Source organism: Peromyscus eremicus, chromosome 16_21 (genome assembly GCF_949786415.1).
Source record: "Peromyscus eremicus chromosome 16_21, PerEre_H2_v1, whole genome shotgun sequence".
NCBI classification, from domain to species: Eukaryota; Metazoa; Chordata; class Mammalia; order Rodentia; family Cricetidae; genus Peromyscus; species Peromyscus eremicus.
The window spans coordinates 24206068-24227758 of NC_081432.1; the positions used below are offsets into that span (position 1 = coordinate 24206068).

Sequence of the window (21691 nt, forward strand, 5' to 3'; positions counted from 1 at the left end):
TGCTGGCTAAACACTCATATACATAAAATAATAAAATTAAATTTAAAAAAGAAACATCTATAGGCTCAGAGCCAGGAGAACTGAGAGTCCAGTAAATTGGGGTTCCTGTACTATTTATTTGCTTGGACAGAGCTTGTGAGCATCTACTGGGTTGGGTAAGGTGGAAGTGTGAGAGATTGTGTTTTATTTTGTTTTTGTTTTTGTTTTTAAGATAAGGTCTCATGTAGCCCAGGCTAGCCTTCAGCTTTCTATGCAATTAAGAATGATCTTGAACTCCTAGTCTTTCTGCCTCCATCTCCCTAATGCTGGGATTACAGGTGTGCACTACCATGCCTGGCTCGTGAAAGACTGAATTTACTGACAACAGTGAAACCCAGTATCAAATAGAATACTGATCCACAACCTGTAGCCCAGGAAGCCAACCAATTATCTGGAGCTACTAACCCAGTGGCTTGCTATGTTGGCTAGTCTTAGCTTGACCCACGAACTAGAGTTATTCTGAAAGCAGGGAATCTTAATTGAGAAAATGCCTCCATAAGATCTGGCTGTAAGGCATTTTCTTTCTTTTTTTTTTTTTTTTTTTTCTCCCTGAGACAGGGTTTCTCTGTGTAGTTTCGGTGCCTGTCCTGGATCTCACTCTGTAGGCCAGGCTGGCCTCCAACTCACAGAGATCTGCCTGGCTCTGCCTCCTGAGTGCTGGGATTAAAGGCGTGCACCATTGCTGCCCAGCAAGGCATTTTCTTAATCAGCGTTAATGGAGGAAGTCCCAGCCCATCGTGGGTGATGCCATCCCTTGACTGGTGGTCCTGGGTTCTGTAAGTAGGCTGAGAAAGTCATGATGTGCAAGCCAGTAAGCAGCACCCCTCCATGGCCTCTACATCAGCTCCTGCCTCCAGGTTCCTGCCCTGTTTGAGTTCCTGTTCTGGCTTCCTTCTGTGATACAACTACAATGCGGAAGTGTAAGCTCAATAAACCCTTTCCTCCCCAACTTGCTTTTCGGTCATGGCATTTTGTCGAGGCAATAGAAATCCGAACTAAGACACTTGCTCACTTAAGTCAGACATCATAGAAATTGTTGTCTGTAACAACAGACAAGCCAAACCATCACCCCTAGCTCTACAAGGCCAGTACTCAATAACCCACAGCTTCTCTAATTTTGGGGGCTCAGAGTGGATACTGAGTTAAGATAGGATCTAGTTTAGCCCAGGCTGGCCTCAAACTCACTATGTAGCTAAGGCTGGCTTTGAACTCCTGGATCTTTCTGCCTCTACCTCTCCAAGTTTTGGAATTACAGTCTTGAGCGATCACACCTGGGTGAGCTTCCCTGAGTCTTGTCTCCATATCCAACTACAGACCACAAGGAGAAAGCTAAAGCTATCTGTACCCAACTCTAGCCATCCATCCCCAAGGATGCCTGCTTTTAGGAAGCCACTAGCAGTTGCCCAAGCGGTTGCTCGGACCCTAACCTCTTGCTTTTGTTCCACTATGATGCATTTGCGTCGTCCCCTGTCCACCCTGGAGCCTCTGCCAAGTGCACATGACGGGGCTGGCTTCCTGTTCTACAGCGGGCACCAAGGGCAGGGGTCTCACCTGTGGGGAGGCGGCACACAGTATTTATCTCTGAGGTGTGTCTCACACTCCTCTCACCTAGCAGGCCCAGGACATACTCAATCAAAAGAGCTGAGTGACCAGAGAGCAAGACAGGTGACGGGGATACAGGAGAGCCATACCCAGACACACACTGAGATCACTTTCCACAGGCCCATCTGCCACTCACACCGATTCCATCTAGCCCCTTCACTCACTCAGGTCTTGCTGTTTGGTTTTGTTTCTTTTAAGACACGATATATCTCAGGCTGGCCTCCAACTGGCTAGGGAGCAGAAGATGACTTTGAACTTCTGATCCTCTTGCCTCTACCCCTGGAGTGCTGGGATCACGGGTGCGTGTCATCACACTGGTTTAGGCAGTGCTAGAGGCTGAACCTAGGGCCTCGGACATGCTAGGCAAGCCACTGTAGACCATGTCCTGCCTTTTCATTTCATAAAAGGGAGTGAGAGACACGGAGAGGTAGAACCAAAGATGATCCAACCGTGGGAAGCCACGAGTCTGATGCAGAGAGTTCTCAGCCTTGAGAGCCTGTGAGGCAGGCAGGGGACACGTGGCCCAGCAGTTGCTCCGTCAAGAGCCCAGAAGAAGACACAAAATGGTCTTTTAAATGCTGACACTTCCTCCTCCTCCACACTCATAAAGCTCGAGGTGAGCGTGTGCATATGTGTGTCTATCTTCTGTTGAAATCACAGCAAAGACTTGGGCTCAGAACTTCCTAAGAGCTGAATGGGCCTTGGCTCCAGCACTCTCCCACTCAACCCCCTCACCTTCGGCTCCTGGCAACCACAGCCTACAATCCACTGTGTGAAATCCAATTAGCTGATCTGCCCTTCTCTTTGAAAGCCCAAGCTGCAGGATAGATAGAGGAGTCAGGAGCTGGTGGGGGCAGAGAAAAAGAGTTCAAACAGCATCCTTCAATAGGTTCTGAGCCAATGGTACTGGAGTGAGTGAGTGCGCAGGTGTTGGCGGAGCCCTGAGCAGCATGTCCCCCAAGCCGCTGGTGAGGGACCTCTGGAAGCTCCAGCCCTCAGCGCCCATACTGCTCTAGAGAAGTATCGGTTCTTCTGTCCAGCAGTCTACCCTCCTGCATTGTTCCTTGCTGGTGCCCCAGCCCTCGGGGTGCAGGGTAAGAAGGAGCACCCTGCAACTCCGGGCTCCTTCAAGGAGGCACCTGGTTGACTGGCCACTATGGTTTCCCCACCTCAAGACTCAGGTCTGGAAGACGGCACGTGCTTAAGAGAGGACTGAGCATAAGAAAGTACACACACAGGATCTCTCCTCTGCCCAAGGAAACCTTAACCCAGCTGCTCTTCCTGGGACCCTGACAGCCCCACCACCTATCTCTCTAGAAAGCAAACACGCAGGCCTGAGGATGTGGCTCCCTGGTAGAGTGCTTACCCAGCATGAGGAAGCCCTGGGTTTAACCCCCAACACCACAGAAGATGGACATATAATCCCAACACTTAGAAGATGGAGGCAGAAGGATCACAAGGTTAAAGGTCACCTCCAACTAAATAGAGTTGGGTCAGCCTGGGCTACATGAGACCTTGTCAAAACACTACAAGACCTTTGAGCTAACACAGGTACCCTGTGAGGTAGCCCACTTGGGGCAAGCCCTGGAGGTTCTGCTCTGGGTCTTACTTAACCAAGTCCTTCCTCCTTGATCCTCCATCTCCTTCCATGAAGTAGGAGACTAGAGGCCATGCCAACATTTTACAAACTAAGTCTACATTGCAAATGCATCAGACTGGCTTTCATGTTACATAAATCCTGGAGAAATCCTCACACGCTGCTAACTTCCAGCTTCTGTTAAATGATCATCCAGAGCCAGCCATGGTAGTACATGACTACAGTCCTAGTGCTTGGGAGGCGGACGCAGGAGCATCACAAGTTCAAGGTTCCATAGTGAGCTTGAGGTCGGCCTTGAGACCCTATCTCAAGAGAACCAAACTGGGCACTGGAGGGATGGCTCAGTGGTTCAGAGGACTGACTGCTCTTCCGGGGGACCCAGGTTCGATTCCTAGCACCCACATGGTATCTTTCAACTGTCTGTGACTCCAGGTCCAGGGATTCAGCACCCTCACACAGACATACATGAAGGCAAAAAACACCAATGCATATCAAATAAATGATCAGAAGAATGGACATCACCAGTCCATCTTCTCCGATGGCACACAAGCTGAGGGACACACCAGTGGTAGGTGGGTAAGTCCCCATTGCTCCTTACTGCCACATGCTCAATGCAAGTCACTCCTTACTCATTTGCTAGTCTCTTAGGCCCTTGTGCTGATGAGCCGGGAACTGTGGATCTCGCCTTTGGCTGTCAGCACTTCAGAATGGCCTGAGTACATATTAATGCCAAGGCCTAGGCTCACACTCAGGGGGCCCAATTCATCTGGTCTTGGGATGACAGTGAGTACAGAGACGTTCCTAGGACGGTTCTGATTACATCAGGGGACATGAACTAACAGTCTGAGGAGCCTGCTGGCTACGAGGACCCACCTCACCTACGCAGAGGCAGATGCCAGAAAAGGACTGAAGAGAGAAACCAGCCAGGTTAAAAAGTACACACGGGTGCCTCTGGGGAACTGAGCCCTGCCCAGGCCCCTCCCACTCCCCTGGCACAGGCCACTGGAACTTTTCAAATACAGCTGTTTGAGCTCTGTGACTTCTGAGAAGGAGCCACCTAGACTAACCCTGTCTCGGCGCTCATCTGTGTGCACAGTGAGGCTGGCCTCGCCAGGTTCTCGTCTGCTGCCCCCTGAGCCACCACACAGTTCTTCCTATTTGCTGGGCCAACCTTTGCCCATTCACACCTGTCTCTGCCTTCTGGTCTCCACACCTCCTGAGGAAGCCTGCTGTCTTGGGGTTTCTACTGCTGCAACGAAACACCATGACCAAAAGGTAACTTGGTGAGGAGCGGAGTATTTGGCTTACACTTCAGCATTGCTGTTCATCACTGAAGGAAGTCAGGACAGGAACTCAAACAGGGCAGGATCCTGGAGGCAGGAGCTGATGCAGAGGCCATGGAGGGGTCCTGCTTACTGGCTAGCTCCCCACGGCTTGCTCAGATCACCTTCTTATAGAACCCAGGACCAGCAGCCCGGGGATGGCACCATCCACCACGGGCTGGGCCCTCCCCCATTGATAACTAATTGAGAAAATGCCTTACAGCTGCATCTCAAGGAGGCATTTCCTCAACTGAGGCTCCTTCCTCTCTGATGACTCTAGCTTGTGTCAAGTTGACATACAAAACCAATCAGTACATCTGACTAGCCGAAATTAGGGATCTGAGATACACTTGCTTGTTCTTCAGACAGGACCAGTATTTTTGTGTCTGTTTCTCTAAACAGAATCACAGACCCTTTCCATATCCCTGGCAGACAGAGAGCCCTAGGAAGCAGGATCCACCTTATTCAGGCATCCTGCGCCTTTTGCTGCTCTCCCGCCTTCCATCCAGTCCTGCTCCACGAGGCAGAAAGATGGAGGGAGTAAGCACCACCGCACATCCTGCTAAGCTACCCAGAAACATCGCTTCAAAAGATCCAAAATGCCCACCCGCTGGCCTCCTGCCTAGCACCCTCCAAGGACCATATCCACTCACTTGGTGTATGCCAGAGATAAGCCAGCATTGCTGGCACCTGTCACGGCTGCCCTGAGAAAGCAACATGAAAGAAGGAAAGAATAACGCTGGGGATGAGAAGGGAATCAGTCATTCACGTCTCCTCGGCTCGCTGGTCTGCTCAGAATGGAAGAGTCAAGCCAGGACTTGTCTTCAGTCAATCTTTTTTTGAGACACAGTTCCCCTGTGTAACAGCCCTGGCTGTCCAGAAACTCACTCTGTAGACCAGGCTGGTCTCAAACTCACAAAGGTCCGCCTGCCTCTCTACCTCCTGGGATTAAAGGCATGTGCCACCACACCTGGCTCTGTCAACCTTATTTTCAGTCAGCTGGAAACAGAATTTGACCCAGAGACTTCCAGGTCTTCAAAGCCTACCCTTGGGAATGATTTTATGAGTCTGGTTGGTCCAGGACTAGCTCTGGGGACATTCTCCAGAGGGGGTGAGACACTCAAGGTCTGGGGCTGGTCACACACTCCTTGTCTGAGCTAACTCCTGGCCTACCTCGAAGCTGACTGAAGGTGGTCATGAACTTGCTGGTGAGGGACTTGAGTTCATTGTTAGCCAGTGTGATGAGGTGGATCTGGTCGGAGACGTTCCTCAGGACCTTGTAGATGCAGATGGGGAAAGAAACAAGCTTGCAATCGGCCAAGTCTGCAGCAAAAAGACAAGGACAGATCAGAGCCATGAGTCACAGCTTCCCAGGAGCCAGCCCCAGACCCACACAGACCAAACCCACCTCCCCCTCCAGCGTCTGTGCCCTCTGGCCTGTCCCATTACGCTTCACTTGAAGGACACTTCCTTCACACTCAGAACCTTGGGTTTTGTCTCCATCTCTATTACCACAGCTGGAATCCAAGAGACAAGACCTTGAAGTCACAATAATAATGTCATTCCGGGCAGCAGGGTTCGGGCCCTTCCCTTACAGAACCAATTCCTTCGGAATCAAAGATCTGACAATGAGGCAGCCTCTCGGAGAGCACTTCACAATCACTTGCTTTGGACACACACAATGCTCAGACTCCGTGGTTTGCCCATCTTTCCCGGGTCTATATCATAGAAGCAGAGAAGCCACAGGCTCGCACTTCCCCGGGGGCTAACCGCAAAGTCATTACAGGATTGAGGGCTGCCACCCTGCCCACATAGACACCCAGGAGACACGAAGGCCAGCGTTTCCAGGCAGAAAACACAGGACAGGCAGGTGTCTTTGGCAGCTTTGCTCGTAAGGCCTGAAAACAGAATGACACGGTTGGGCTGGCCACTGACTGAGAAATGGGTGACCTGCCCGTAAAAAGCAGTACTGCCCAGCAATAATGCTATATTGCCCAAAAAAATGCTATAGAGGCTGGGAGGTGGCGTGGTTGGTAAAGTGCTTACCTTGCAGGTACAAGGGCCTGCATGTGATCCCCAGAACCCACAAGGGAGGGGGAAAAAAAAAAGGAAGTTCTGGTGACGGTGGTGTGCGTGTATGATCCCGGTTCTGGGGAGGTAGAGACAGGCTTAGCCTGGTACTCACCAGCCAACCAACCTAACCTACTCCTGAGTTAAAGGCCAGGGAATGACCCCATCTCAAAAACGGGGGGTGGGGGGGGAATGGATGGTAACCAAGAAACAACATACATGCACAGACATACATGTGTACGTAAGAACATGCTCTGCTGCCCACAGAGAAATACCATAATATGGAAGAATCATGAAAAAAAAAACAACACAGTGCTGGCTGGGCGGTGGTGGCGCATGCCTTTGATCCCAGCACTCGGGAGGCAGAGCCAGGAGGATCTCTGTGAGTTTGAGGCCAGCCTGGGCTACAGAGCGAGATCCAGGACAGGCACCAAAACTACACAGAGAAACCCTGTCTTGGGGAAAGAAAAAAAAGAAAAAAAGAAAAAACAACCACGGTGCTGAGCCCAAGAAGGTGGTCATCAGCGCCACCCATCAGCCTGCCCCCACGTACACGCGGAAGAGGCAAATCCACTCAGACAGAAAGCAACAGCTGCCGAGTGCGCAGGGCTGCAGGGGAGAGGAGCGGGGAGTGGTGTGAGGAAGGGGCGGGTTTGTGTTCTCTTTCTGCGAAATGTGCTAAAATTGGATCGTGGCAGCGATTTTACAGCTCCTTGGATACGATGAAAACCACTGAAAGGATTTCCTCTCTCCTCCTTTCCTTCGTCTTCAGTGTCTCATGTCGCAGAGCAGGCCAGCCTCAGAGTCACCATGTGGCCAAGGATGACTCTGATCCTCCTGCCTCCACCTCCTAAGGGCTGGGGATACAGGTGTGTGCCTTACCACATCCAGTTTTACAAGGTGTTGGGGATCGAACCCAGTGCTTTGCATATGCCGGGCAAGCACTCGGCCTACTTAGCCACATGCCCAGCCTCGGGTGGGTCACTTCACATGGATGAACTACGTCTCCATAAAACTGCATGCATGCACACAGAGAGATACACGAAGGGCAGAGGCTATGCTATTAGGCCATCCAGCTCTCCCTGGTTACTTAAGATCCCTGAGCCTCAGTTTTAGATGTTTTCCATCTATTATAGAAAACAACAACAGTGGTATTGGACTGGCAGCTGCCAGGAAGAGGAGCTGTGATAAAAATCTCACCTCACAAAGGGCCCAGCAGATACATGGCTATTGTGTTACAGTGCTACCCACCCCATACCCACACACACACCTCTACCCTCCCTCCTCACTGTTCAAACCCTCACTATACTTCAAGGCTGGCTCCCTCCAGATCTCTTCTGGGAATCATTCCAGAGCTTCCTTGTTGCTGATCATTGCTTTCTGAGCCCTTGGGGCTTTCACTGACTGTGGCAGCACTATCCCATCTCTTCTCCACAGAAGCCTGGCTCTCTTAGGTGGCCACGCATTTGCAGACGGTTCCAGAATAAATACGCAAGTGCAATAATAATCCCATGTGCCAGCAATAAAATATATGGATTTTCATCCCTTGTTATTTGTCTTTTATGCGGCACTGGGAGTTGAACCTGGGGCCTTGGGCTGGCTAGGCAGGTGCTCTACCACTGTGCCGTATTCCCAGTGGAAGGATGTGGCTTTTAGAGGTCCTATTCCTAATAGCAAACATAACACAAGGCACGTGGAAATGACCATATAATAATCATGATTACTCCTCACATAATAACTGAAGCCCTTCTCAAGCCACCGTCCCACGGAATCTCTACTTTTGCTCCAAGTCCTAGTCAGATGTCACCTGCTCCACGAAGCCACTTGCTGCCCTAAGCAGCTGTTCCTCCAGCCAGAGTCTCATGCAACGCCACTGAAACCGCTTAATCCTAGGTTTTATTAACACCTTTATGTGTCTGTTTTCAGATATTTTTAGGTTTATATGTGAAGACAGACAGGATGTTCGTTGATAACAAGAAAAAAATATTAAATGATGTTGCTTTTTAAAAAGAGATTTTATTTGACTTCTAAGGTATACATACATATGTGTGTGTCTTTGTGTATGTACATGCATGGATGTGCAGGTGCCCAAGGAGAGCAGTAGTGGGGGTTGGATCCACTGAAGCTGGAGTTACAGACGGTTGTGATCCATCCCACCTGTGTGTTGATAATTGAACTCTGGTCCTCTGAACGAGCAGCAAGGGCTCTTAACCATTCACTGGGCCATTTTTCCAGTCTGTGTTGTCTTTTGTTTGTTAGGTTTCTCTACGTAGCCCTGGCTGTCCTGGAACTCATTATGTAGACTAGGCTGACCTCAAAAGATATCCACCTACCTCTGCCTCCCAAGTGCTGGGATTAAAGGTCTGAGCCTCCACTACCCAGCTCCATGATGCCTTTTTTAGAGAAAAATTTCAATAGAATGTCTGCTTTGTTTTCTACCCAAATCCCATCTCTCACTGAGTAAACAGAATGACCTGAAAAATAATGCAGGGTAACATTCACTTCAGAAGTCACACTGATTAAGAGAGGCCAAAGGACAAACGCCATGAAAAGAAAATGTTGAGCCCAGAAGGTTTCGCATGGAAGAAAACCCGTCATAATTGAGTAACGCTAATGGAAACCTCACAAATAAACCAGGGAAGGGAAGAGCTCATCAGCTCCCTCACTTAATAGCTTGGGGAAAACAAAAAAAGACTCACCTAAGATTATCTTCACCAGAAAAATCAGAACTAATCAGAGATAATATCTATGTAACCTCTTAGATGAAGGTATCTTTTGAAACCTAGGGAGCATATTAAGACAGGGACAGGGACAAGGGGCGAGGCAGAAACTGCATGAAAGATAGACCACTGATTATTAAAAAAAAAAAAGTCAGGCAGTGGTGGTGCACAGCTTTAAATCCCAGCACTCAGGGGGCAGAAGCAGGTGGATCTTTGTGAGTTTGAGGCCAGCCTGGTCTACAGAGCGAGTTCAAGGCCAGCCAGGGTTACACAAAAAACCTCTTGTCTCAGAAAAACAAAGGCAAACAAGAAAAATAAATCTTTTGAAGAAAATAAGGCAAACAATGGATTATGCAAGAGTCTATAAATAAGATAAAGAAAATGAGCCAGGCAATGGTGGCGCATGCCTTTAATCCCAGCACTCGGGAGGCAGAGGCAGGCGGATCCCTGTGAGTTCGAGGCCAGCCTGGTCTACAGAGCGAGATCCAGGACAGGCACCAAAACTACATAGAGAAACCCTGTCTCAAAGGAAAAAAAAAATAGAAAATGAAAATGCTTAAGACAATAGTATAAAGAGAAATTAAGACTAATCAATAAATAGAACATAAGACAGTTACAAAGGGAAAATATGAGTCATAAACAAATACACATGCCCTCACATGGATGGCAAGCTGCTCTCCGGAACATTGTTGCTTTATAAATCTACTGAACAGCAGCAGCATGCTTTAAAAACATACCTTGCTATTATGATCGAGGGAAACGGTCTTCCTGGGTCTAATCTGCAATGCTTTGGGTAATGAGACTAATTACGTTTCATAGTCTATTAACCATCTTCATCTCCCCCGTGGAGCACCCTGCTCACATCTTTTGTTACTGTGTTCGGCGTGTGCTGGAGGGCGTTCACTGAAAGCCTGGTAAAGCTCCTTCATCGGGAACTGTCAACCCACGCCTGTTGGTAACTTTTGCATTTAATAGTTTACACTTTCCCAACGTCATAGTTCACACCACGCTTTCCAAATTTTATAGTTCACATTATAGAGGTTAGATATTTGCTGTCTCTTTTTTAGTACAGGGCTGACCTCTACCTCACTGTATAGCTGAGCATGATCTTGTATTTCTGATCCTCCTGCCTCTGCAGATGGGTGCCACCATACCTGGTTTTATGCTATGCCAGGGATGGAACCCAGGGTTTCATATGTGCTAGGCAGGACTCTACCTACATCTCGAGCCCCAAGATCGGCAATTTTTTTTTTAAACAAGATATTAACATTAAGCTGAATGTGAAGGTGTGTGCCTATAATCTCAACTACTTGGGAGACCATTTGAGCCTAGCCATCAGGATAACACAGCAAGGTGGTGTCTCAAAAAAAAAAATTCTATGTACACAATAGTTTCAATCAGATAAAAAGTATACAGGCTTGGGAAAGACAATCTGAAGAAAAATAACCAGAGTGCTAACAGCAATTATTTCAGAGTATTTGGTTGTTTGTTACCATAAACAATCACAGTGCTTGTTTTACATAAGTAAAATATTACTATTGTATTTATACAAAACAATTTGTCAAATGCAGGTATATACAGTGATACTTTGAGGACAGAAAAATACATGATCACAAAATGAACTTTCATTGGGAAAAAAAACCTGGCAAATTTGAAAATACACTAGGCAGTCACTTTCTCATCAGTAAGACTAAACAAGGCAGAGGATGAAACCCACAGAGACGATAGGCAGAAAAAAAAACAAGGCCTGCCTGAATCATCCTGGGGCAGTCTGGGTAATCACTCCTCCGCAGTGTCTGAAACTGGTGGTGTTTAGCCTCCATCCTGCCATCTAGGTGGCATTCTCAATTGGCGCAGACTTGAAATCCTATTCAGGAAGACTTGAATGACTTGAATAAGAGCATCCAGGAAGATGGCATTAATGCTAAGGCAGACAGAATGACTTATAATGAGCCACTTTTATACAGTGCCACCGTGGAGTTATGGGAAGTGCCTATTACCATATCATACAAAAACATACACTGGTATATGCCACCAGAAAGAACAGAGCCATTGGATAGGATTACAAAAATGGCACTCTCAGGGAAATTTGTTGATTGTGGAAACCAGGAATGGAATTGATCGACTTTGGGGTTTTTTTGTGTTTTTTTTGTTTTTTTTTTTTTTGATTTTTCGAGACAGGGTTTCTCTGTGTAGCTTTGAGCCTTTCCTGGAACTCACTTGGTAGCCCAGGCTGGCCTCAAACTCACAGAGATCCACCTGGCTCTGCCTCCCGAGTGCTGGGATTAAAGGCGTGCTGGGATTAAAGGCATGGGCCACCAGGCAGCCTTGATCGACTTTGGATCTGTCTTTGCTTGTGTAACTGTGTAACAGTTTCCTCCGAGATTGAAACATTCCACCCTTCCCAGAAGCCGCTTAAACTGGAAGGTAAAAAACTCAAAAGAGCTTCAGGAAGTCCCTGAAACCAACCAGATTCACGAAGCCCCTCCCTACCAGAGTAAGCAATAAAAGATGAAAGTCTTTCTCAGAAAAAGCTCTGCTCAGCTGCAAAGAAGACTCTCAGACAAGCAAAGCCGCAAGAAGACTGAGACCCAACCAGCTCCCTGGAGGAAGCAGAAACCAGCAGAGTGGCCTGGAAGCGGTGTAGACCAGAGTCACCTGGAAAGAACACCCTCCAACCTGCTGAGCTGCTTGCAGGCTGTGCAGTGTGCTCTAGGTTTCCCAGCTTCTGTGAGTTGTGTGTTACTCACGGTAGGGTGGGCCTTGGTGATACATCTGTCTTTGAGTCATTTCTGCTCCCTATAGGTAACCCTCCAAACCACACTCCTGTGAGTCACCCCAGGAAAACTCATTGGTTCACAAAATTGGACTCTGGGGGTATCTGTACTTTGATCTGTCATGAGTTCCCTATCTGGGGTGAGCAGACATGTGTTGTGTCTCCCTGGGGAAGGCATTTGTCACACAACAGCCTTCTTACACCTTTGGTTAAATCTAACCGTGATGTGCTTGTGGGTTTCTATCTGCTGATGCCACCATTATTACTGGCATTCTCCATCTGTTTGCAGGTCCAGGAATTAGGCCCTGGGATTCACTTTGACATGCCATTCTATAGAGAGGAACCCAGGCTTAGGCACTGGGTGCTGGTGGCAAACAGAGCTGTTGGGCCTCAGAAACAGGGCACCAGGGCCAGCAAGATGGCCCAGTGGGTAAAGGAGATTGCGATACAAGCCTGATGGCCTGAATTTGAGCCTGGAACCTATGCAAGGGTAGAAAGAAAGAAGTGATTCTTGCCAAGTTGTCCTGAGATCTCCACCTGGGTTCTGTGGAACAGTCTTCTATCTGAAGCAAGTGTTTATAAATATGTCTATAAACACGAAACTTTACAAAATTATTTTTTGAAACGGGGTCTCATGTATCCCAGGATGACCTTGAACTTGCTATGTGACTGAAGTTGGCCTTGAACTCCCTAAGCTCTTGCCTCTATCTCCCAAGTGCAAAGATTACAGGCACATAACACAGTGCCCAGTGTGTAGAGGAGGACTCCACTTCTGTACCATTTGACAGATTTATTTATTTATTTTGTTTACCTACAGGCCAGAAGAGGGCACCAGATCTCATTGCAGATGGTTGTGAGCCACCATGTGGTTGCTGGGAATTCAACTTTGGACCTCTGGAAGAGCAGCCAGTGCTCTTAACCTCCGAGCCATCTCTCCAGCCCCCAGATTTTTTTTTTTAACAACTTTTTTTTTCTTTTTCTTTCTTTCTTTTTTTTGGTTTTTTGTTTGTTTGTTTGTTTGTTTTTTGTTTTTGTTTTTCAAGACAAGGTTTCTCTGTGTAGCTTTGCGCCTTTCCTGGAATTCACTCTGTAGCCCAGGCTGGCCTCGAACTCACAGAGATCCGCCTGGCTCTGCCTCCCGAGTGCTGGGATTAAAGGCGTGCGCCACCAACACCCGGCCCAGATTTTTTTTGTTTTGTTTTAATGTAACTTGGTAATTTGTTAATGTCTTAGTCACTGTTCTGTTGCTGTGAAGAGACACCATGACCAAGGCAACTCTTATAAATAAAAGAAAGCATTTAACTGGGGGCTTGTGCACAGTTTCAGAGGTTTAGTCCAGTATCATCATGGCAGGGAACGTGGCAGCTTGCAGGCAGGCACCAGAGTAGTAACGGAGACTACATCCTGATCTACAGGCAGAGAGAGAACCCGGGCCTGGCCTGGGGTTTTGAAACCTCAAAGCCCATCCCCAGTGACATACTTCTTCCAACAAGGCCACACCTCCTAATCCTTCTAATCCTTTCAATTAGTGCCTCTCTCATTTAAATACATGAGCCTATGGGAGCCATTTTTATTCAAACCACCACACGTAGCATATTGTAATATTGTGTGTGTACGTGATATATATATATATATATATGTATATGTATATGTATATGTATATGTGCATGTGGGTGAGTGTGCACGTGTAGAGGCCAGAGATCAATGCCGGGTGTCTTCCTCAATCCCTCTTCACCTTATTTGTTGAGACAGGGTCGCTCAGTGAATCTCAGTGGTCACTGTTTTGGACAGAATGGCTAGCCAGCGAGCCCCAGCAATCTGCCTATCTCTACCCTCCACATTAGGGTCACTGACACATAACTATGTCTGGCTTTTATGTGAGTGCTGGGAATCGAACTCAGGTCCTTGGCTTGCACAGCAAACACTTGGACCTGCTGGGCATCTCCCCACCCCATAATCTTTCTCTTTTTCATGAAATGTAAAGTAAGAAGGATAAAAAGAACAGGGGAAAGCAGACCCACAACAGATAGTCAGAAATAGTAAAGCAGGGTCCAGGTGGAAGCTGTGAGGCAGGCAGGGTTTTCAATGTCTGGCACAGGTGAAGGACTGTACAATTGTAGGGCCCTGGCCCCCCAATTTGGGTAGCTGCTGCCTGCTTGCCGACCTTGACCAGATGTCCTCCCTACGCTGATTCCCTGCCGGTTTCCTTCTTCCTGAACGCTCACCAGAGGTTCTTTGTGTATCCTGCATTTGGTGTAAACAGCTTAGATGCAAGAATGTAGAATATTGGTAGCAAACTTCTGCCCTCTGGGGTTCTCCCATTGTGCTGTAAGCCTGTATTTAAGGTTTCCTCCCTCTTTCAATAAACGGCATTTGGCATTCTGCTGGGGCGAATGACCCGCTGTCTCTTGTCTCTATTTTTTAATCCACAGCCCCTCGTTCAGACATGGTGAACGGGTGGTGGTGGTAGTGCGGGCAACATACAATGGGCCATTGATCCCCAAAGCGAGGGAAATGATCACAATCAAAGAAGAGACACAAAGCCATTCAAGTTATTTCCAAGGCTCTTCAAAGCTGCCTGTCACCCTGAGCAGATCAGCCCAGAAATGGCCAGCCCATATCCTGTTCCTCATGCCTGTACATTCCCAGAACATTCTACTGTGCAGCTATTCCCTCCACACTGAAATACCTCCTCCTGGAGGAAGGGAGCAGGCTGGTAAGACTCAGCAAACTCAGGAAACCTGAGGTTCAGATGCTCATATAAATAAGCTTGTCGAGATGGCTCAGCAGGTAAAGGCGTTTGCTGACATGTCTGACAACCTAGTTTGATCCTGAGTTTGACCTGGTGGAAGGAGAGAATTGGTCCCTGCACGTTGTCCCGGTCTCCATGCATATGCTGTGACGCACATGCACCTACACAGACACACACAAATGAACGAATGTAATGGACTGGGTGGTGGTGGCGCACTCCTTTAATCCCAGCACTTGGGAGGCAGAGGCAGGCAGATGTCTGAGTTCCAGGCCAGCCTGGTCTACAGAGTGAGTTCCAGGACAGCCAGGACTCTACAGAGAAGCCCTGTCTTGAAAACAAACAAATAAAAAAGGTAATAAAAAAAAGTGTAATTTTTTTAAAAGGAAGCTCAAAAAGTTACAAGATTGACTGACAAAGGTCCTCTCCAAGGTTATATAAGCAGTAAAAGCTGCAGGGAGAGAAGACTTCAATGGAGATGCCTGCAAGCTGGGATGGGCATTCTGGAGACACAGCTGCCTTTGAGTCATCCACGCTCCTGCAAGCCATCCTGATACACTCACGATTTCACTAAGGTGGCCTTGAGCAAAAACCATTCCTTTGATCTCCAGTCAATGTCCTTTCTGGAGTGAGCAGACACTTCTTGCATGTCTCCCCAGAGAAAGTCACCAGGTAGACCCCCAACATCCCACCATTGTTACGGTAGATCTTGACCATCACCTGATGGGCTTGCTAGGTGCCTAGAACTAGTAAACACTCCTGAGTGCATCACATCTGACGTGTTGGCGGAGATCCCAGAGAGGATCAATGAGGGGAAGACATGTTCGGATGTGGGCACCTCTAGCCCAGGGCTGGATGCGTGGACGGAATCAAAGGGAAAGGAAAAAGCTACCAGCTCATCTCACAGTCCTCCCTCTCCCCGTTCCCAGAATCAGCGGCTCTGCCATGTCTCCCCCATCAGGATGCTCTGAAGCCATCACCCAAATAAGTCAATCCTCCATGTACTTATTTATGTCAGGTATTTTCTCACTAAAAATGATACGAGGGCCCCGGTTGTGATCAGTGTCAGTTATTAAGCGGCGCTGTCGCCGTGCGAGAAAAGCCATGAGACACAACGAAACCCACTGTAAGAGTTTATTAAGGGAAGGGAACAAAGGGCATGTGCTTAGGCCTATGGAAGATCGTGCAAGGAGAGAGAGGAGGGATAGACAGAACCCGCTTTTTTATAGGTTCCTCCTGCACTCGCGCATATGGGCTTACGTAGCTACGCCACACATGCGCACAGATTACGTGGTCACACTGCACGCAAATTATGTGATCACGCAGAGCATGGACTATGTAGGACATAAGGCCCTGGGATGACAAAGCCTCTTGCTTGGCTACTGGACAGCGCATGTGCGGTCATGTACTGGGGGAGTGGCCAGGAATTCCAACAATCAGAGCTGGCATTCAGGCACAGATTTGGAAAGAGGTAGGGGATGCACATGGGTGCTGGGGTAGAGATGGGGGTGTCTACCCACCTTCTTCAATTCATTTTCTCCACTTCTTCTACAACATCAAAAGGGGTAAGCAGCAACCATAAATGAGAATTCACTCCAGTTTGGGCCACTGATCAAAGGATTTGATTTTCATTTTTTTCACATCCTTTGCAAAAGGCCAGCCAGTCACAGCCCACCTGAACCTATCAATCCTTGGGCGCAGTCTTTTTGAGAGACCTGTTTCTGTTTTCAAACAACTGGCCGATTCTGGCTCTCAGCCAGGAGGCTCACACCGGCTCTCCAGCTTCCTGATGGCAACCGGCTGGTGACTCACGCTTAGCTGGCAACCCAAGGCCACTGAGAGCATGTGTCTCTTTCACTCTATTCCCTCTCAGTCAGCCAGCACCCCACAGTCTGGGGGAGCTCAAAGTTGTCACTATTCACTGGCAAAGCAGCTCCCTGTCAGCTGCCGCAGCCCACAGCCCCCGGAGAGCTTCCTCTTCACCTTCTAGCTGTCACTCCTACGCAGACGAAATCCTCAAATCCTCGTTTCCTTTTGTTGTGGGTCCGTTAATTCTCGGGGGCAAGACAATTAACCAACAGGAAGGGAAGAAAATTTTCTCTCACTCCACTCTTCCAATCTTCTTTAAGCCACAGACAAAGTCTCTGAAGCTTCCTGTGGCCAACTGATGGAAGTCACTGGGCCACCCATCCTGACCCTGCAAGGATGCCAAGGGCTAGGGATGTCACCCCAACACCTGCTTCTCTCATCTTACCCTCCATTGGCCACTGAGGCTCACCTAAGCGCCAGGCCTTCATCTAGTGGCACCATATCTTGTCCCCGCCCTGTGATTTTGTTACCATTGTTCCCAGGGACTCCATCTGTTCCATGCATCCTATAACCCCAAACTGCCTACCAGAGGCGTAGGGTACCTAGTCAGGGCACTCTGGCTGCCACTGACAGCAGAGGTCGCCGAGTATTCCTTCAACAGGTCCACTGGACCTGAGGCAAACACGCCTCATTCCAGCTGTATGACCAGCCAGTACCAGCACAGAGCATCATCCCTGCTGAGGGAAGAAGTCATGTTCTCAGGACAAGAACGTGAATATCCAGGGACTCAGCCATCCTGGAACAAATCTCTACCTTGTCCGGTCATCTTCCCATCAGTACACGAGAAGCAATATTCTGGGAGTTTATGGTTTTAGGGATGGTGACTGTATGGCCGTAAGTAGTATCACTTTATTTCTTCACATATGCCAACCCCCTCCACACAAGGAAACCACAATTAAGTGACTTTCTCCAGGGCTAGGGAGTAGCTTGGTGGGAGAGTGCTTGCCTTACATGGTTCAATCACCAGGACCACCCACGCACACACACACACACACACACACACACACACACACACACACACACACACACGAGTGTCTCGTTCACTGTCCCCTGTTCCTTAGCTTGGGGACAGGTGCTGAGCTGGGAGTTGGGGGTAGGGGATCTGGACTCAGGTTAGGCAGACAAAGTCTCTATTTATTTTCTTTTTTAAATATTTTAGTACATTTATTTTGTGTGTGTGTGTGTGTGTGTGTGTGTGTGTGTGGTTGTTTGTTTATTTGTTTGTTTTTTGTTTTTTTTAGCAAGGTCTCTCTAGGTAGCTCTGGCTGGCCTGCAACCCCCCATGTTGACCAGGCTGGCCTCAAACTCACAGAAAGCTACCTGCCTCTGGGCCTCCACACTCTGCTCAAGTGCTGGGATTAAAAATGCCATGCCTGGCTTATTACATTTATATTTGAGGGGAGTTGGGTACCTGTGTGGAGGTCAAAGGACAATTTGTGGGAGTTGGTTCTTTTGTTCCACCATAGGGGTTCTGGGGGCCAAACTTAGGCCCATCAGGCTTAATGCCTTTACCAGCTAAGCCACCTTGCTGGCCCAGGCAGTCTGCATTCCAAGTGCTCTGCTATACCACCTGCTTCAGTCAAGGCTATGGCCAGGCACCCACCTCGAGGTCAGGCAGACAGAAAGGAATTAATTTCCCAGTTCCCACTGGGAAACTGTAGCTGTGGCTACCAACTCCTGGAGGCTTCTCCAGTTCAAAGCATATGATCCCAAGGCTCAGCACGTCTGAGGAAAGGCCCGCAGGCTTCCCCGGCTTTCTGCTCTCCTGGAGTTTTTCTGAAGTCTTAATTTAGAGGCTGAGCACACTCTATGCTGACCATGGTTTTGTGCGGAATTAAAGGTCCCCATAAGCTAAGCCAAATTCAATGTTGGGTCTTTGGTTATGGGAACGCACTGGTTCCAGAAGATATGGCCAGGATGTTGATGGTCATCAGGCACAATTAAGAACAAGTTAAAGGGTCTTCAACCAGGAAAGGGCCAATGTAGGCTGCAGATAGAATGGCATCCTCAGGAGGGGGTTCTAATCCTGGGGAATGCAGCTCAGTGGTAGAGTACTTGATCAGCATGCACGAAGTACTAGTTTAATTTCCAATAGCAGAAAGAAAGAAGAAATCCTGCAAACACTGAGTTAAGAGTGCTCTGGTAATACCTTTGGCTGAGGAGATGGCTCACCCGGTAAAGGCACCAGCCACCAGAGTGGATGACCCAAGTTCAATCCCCAGGACCCACATGTTGGAAAGGGAAAATCAACTCCTGGGAGAGTTGTCCTCTGACTTTCATATCACAATGTAGCATGTGCACCCCTCTCTAACACAAAATTAATAAATAAAAATGTAATTTGAAGCTTTTAGAAAAGAAGAGAATCCCATGCTCCAGGGGGCCTCAAATGAGACAGGATGGGTTTAGAGTTCACCGGGTCATAAAGGAAGTGAGGAAGGACAAACCCCATAATATGAGGCCCAGGCCAAGGTCAGCAGAGAGGGTTCCTCTAGCAGATGGGGGCTGAGCGGCTGAGCTCAAAGGTCCCGTTCAACCCAGTGAGACACGTGCTGTTGATAGCACTGAGCACTTATGCTGTGATGTATGAGCTCAGTTCCCATAAGCATCTGTGAGTTTCCCTCAATGGGAAGAAGATTAGGGCTGGGTTGCCAGGTAGATCATCCACTATCACTCCGGTAAGACAAAGGGGCTAATCAATCAGCATGGAGATTCCAGACCAGAGATTTGAGCAGGACAACCAACAAAGCTGTTTCCTCAAGACTTCCCCAATATTACTATGGAGAGTCGTGAGTCCTCTCACACTGGGATGCTGAGTCACCCTAAATTCAGGCTAATTGATGGAGACTGGTTCAGAGAGAAGAGGAGAATGGCAACCCAGGAGAACAGCATGACCCAAGGCCCCGAGGACTCTCCAAGAGACCTCCACCTTCCGGGTCAGCCGTCTCTGGTTCCCCAGGCTTCACCTTGTCCCATAAATGCTCGGAGATGAAGGAGCCCTGTTCAAATCCTGAGCTACCTGGTGGCGCTTATCCACAGATCTCTACCAAGGAGCCAGGGAGGCAGGTAGGTCATGAACCACCAGGGTCAACCCTGGGCCCCTCCATCAGTACTGGAGCACATCTGGACTTCAATGCTCTTCCCCCAGCACTCCTAGCTGCACCTACCTGAGCTTCAAGAGAGAAGCAGGTCCTTGTAAGACCGTACCGGTGAACATCAGGCATAATTATCCGTGTACTTACATGTCCTGCTAGAAGGCTGAAACGCACACCCCAAACCTCTAATCAAAACAGTGCTTAGTGTTAATAAAGGAGCCTTCTATTCCAAAGGCCCCGGTGCTTTACGAAAGGCTAGCCAACATATTCATTCCAGTGAGCACCTGCTGATACATAACGGTGGGCAGAAACAGGTCCCAATAAACAAAGTCCAAGAAGCAGGCGGAGTGGCCAGCTACAAGTCGGGCGTGCGGGGCTGGAGAGACGATGGCTCAGTGGTTAGGAGCACTGACTGCTCTTCCAGAGGACCCTGGTTCAAGTCCCAGAACCCACATGGCAGCTCACAACTGTCTGCAATTCCAGTTCCAGGGGACCCAACACCCATGGCAAAACACAGACACACATAAAATAAAAGAAGTCGCGTGTGCTGAGCAGAGCATGCACTGGGAAAGATAGCTGAGTTGGTAGACTGCTTGCCTAAGATGCAGGAAGCCCTGGGTTCAATCCCCAGCATGCATAAACTCGGTGCAGTGGTGCACAATTCCAGTTCTCAGTAGGCAGGGGCAGGAAAAGCAGAGGTTCAAGGTCATCTTCAGCAACACAGTGAATATGAATCCCTCCTGGGCTACACGAGACCCTGTCTCAAAAAACCGGAAAAAAGACAGTGTTTCTCAACAAGGGGCAAGAAGAGAGGCCTGACTCCAGAAAGTTGTCCTCTCTGACCTCCACACCACACCAATACATCTATTTTTTTTAACTAAAAAGAAAATAAAAAATTTAAAAAGAACCAATTTTCTCAAATCAAAACGACTCTGAGATACCACCTTACACCTGACAGAATGACAGTCTATGTTGGAGAGGATGCGGAGCCAAGGGAACACTCCTCCACTGTTGGTGGGAGTGCAAACTTGTACAACTACTGTGGAAATCAGTATGGCGGATTCTCAGAAAATTGGGAATCGATCTACCTCAAGACCCAGCCATACCACTCTTGGCCATATACCCAAGGAATGCTCAATCATACCACAGAGATATATGCTCAGCTATGTTCATAGCAGCATTATTTGTAATAGCCAGAACCTGGAAACAACCTAGATGCCCATCAACTGAAGAATGGATTAAGAAAATGTGGTACATGTACACAATGGAGTACTACTCAGCAGAGAAAAACAATGACAGCATGAAATTTGCAGGCAAATGGATGGAACTAGAAAATATCATCCTGAGTGAGGTAACCCAGACCCAGAAGGACAAACATGGTATGTACTCACTCATAAGTGGATACTAGATATAAAGCAAAGAACAATCAGACTGTAACCCACAGAACCAGGGAGGCTATATAGCAGGGGGACCCTAGGATGACTGTGGCTTATAGTTTTGGTTTTACTCAATTACTGGGCAAGCCTCAGTGAAACATTTCACTATTAGGATAAGAATTTATACTGTATCAAGCTGATAATAGATAGATAAATAAATAAATATGAAAAAAACCAATTTTCAGAGTTGCAGCTGTTTCAGAGTTCGGGGCTGGGGTGGGGGTGGGGAGCACAGAGGGTGTTTAGAGCAGGGAACACACTGCCTGGTATTGCCATGGTGAATGCACACCGTCACACATTTGCTCAAACCTAGAGAATGCACAGTTTCTCGAGTGAACCACGGGGGACATAAAGATGCCGTGGGATGCAGGGTCAGCAGTTAACCGCATAACAGCTGTGATGGTTAAGGCGACCCGCTT

At 48.2% G+C, this 21691-nt stretch overlaps 1 protein-coding gene across 1 annotated transcript in view; it reads right to left on the minus strand.

The window, feature by feature from the left end:
* Lrrc20 (leucine rich repeat containing 20) overlaps window positions 1-21691 on the minus strand; it is a 101622-nt gene that overhangs the window by 39287 nt on the left and 40644 nt on the right. Inside the window, exon 3 of the mRNA XM_059281747.1 lies at window positions 5734-5883. Within this exon, the coding sequence (XP_059137730.1) occupies window positions 5734-5883 (150 nt within the window). The remainder of the gene's footprint in view (window positions 1-5733; window positions 5884-21691) is intronic.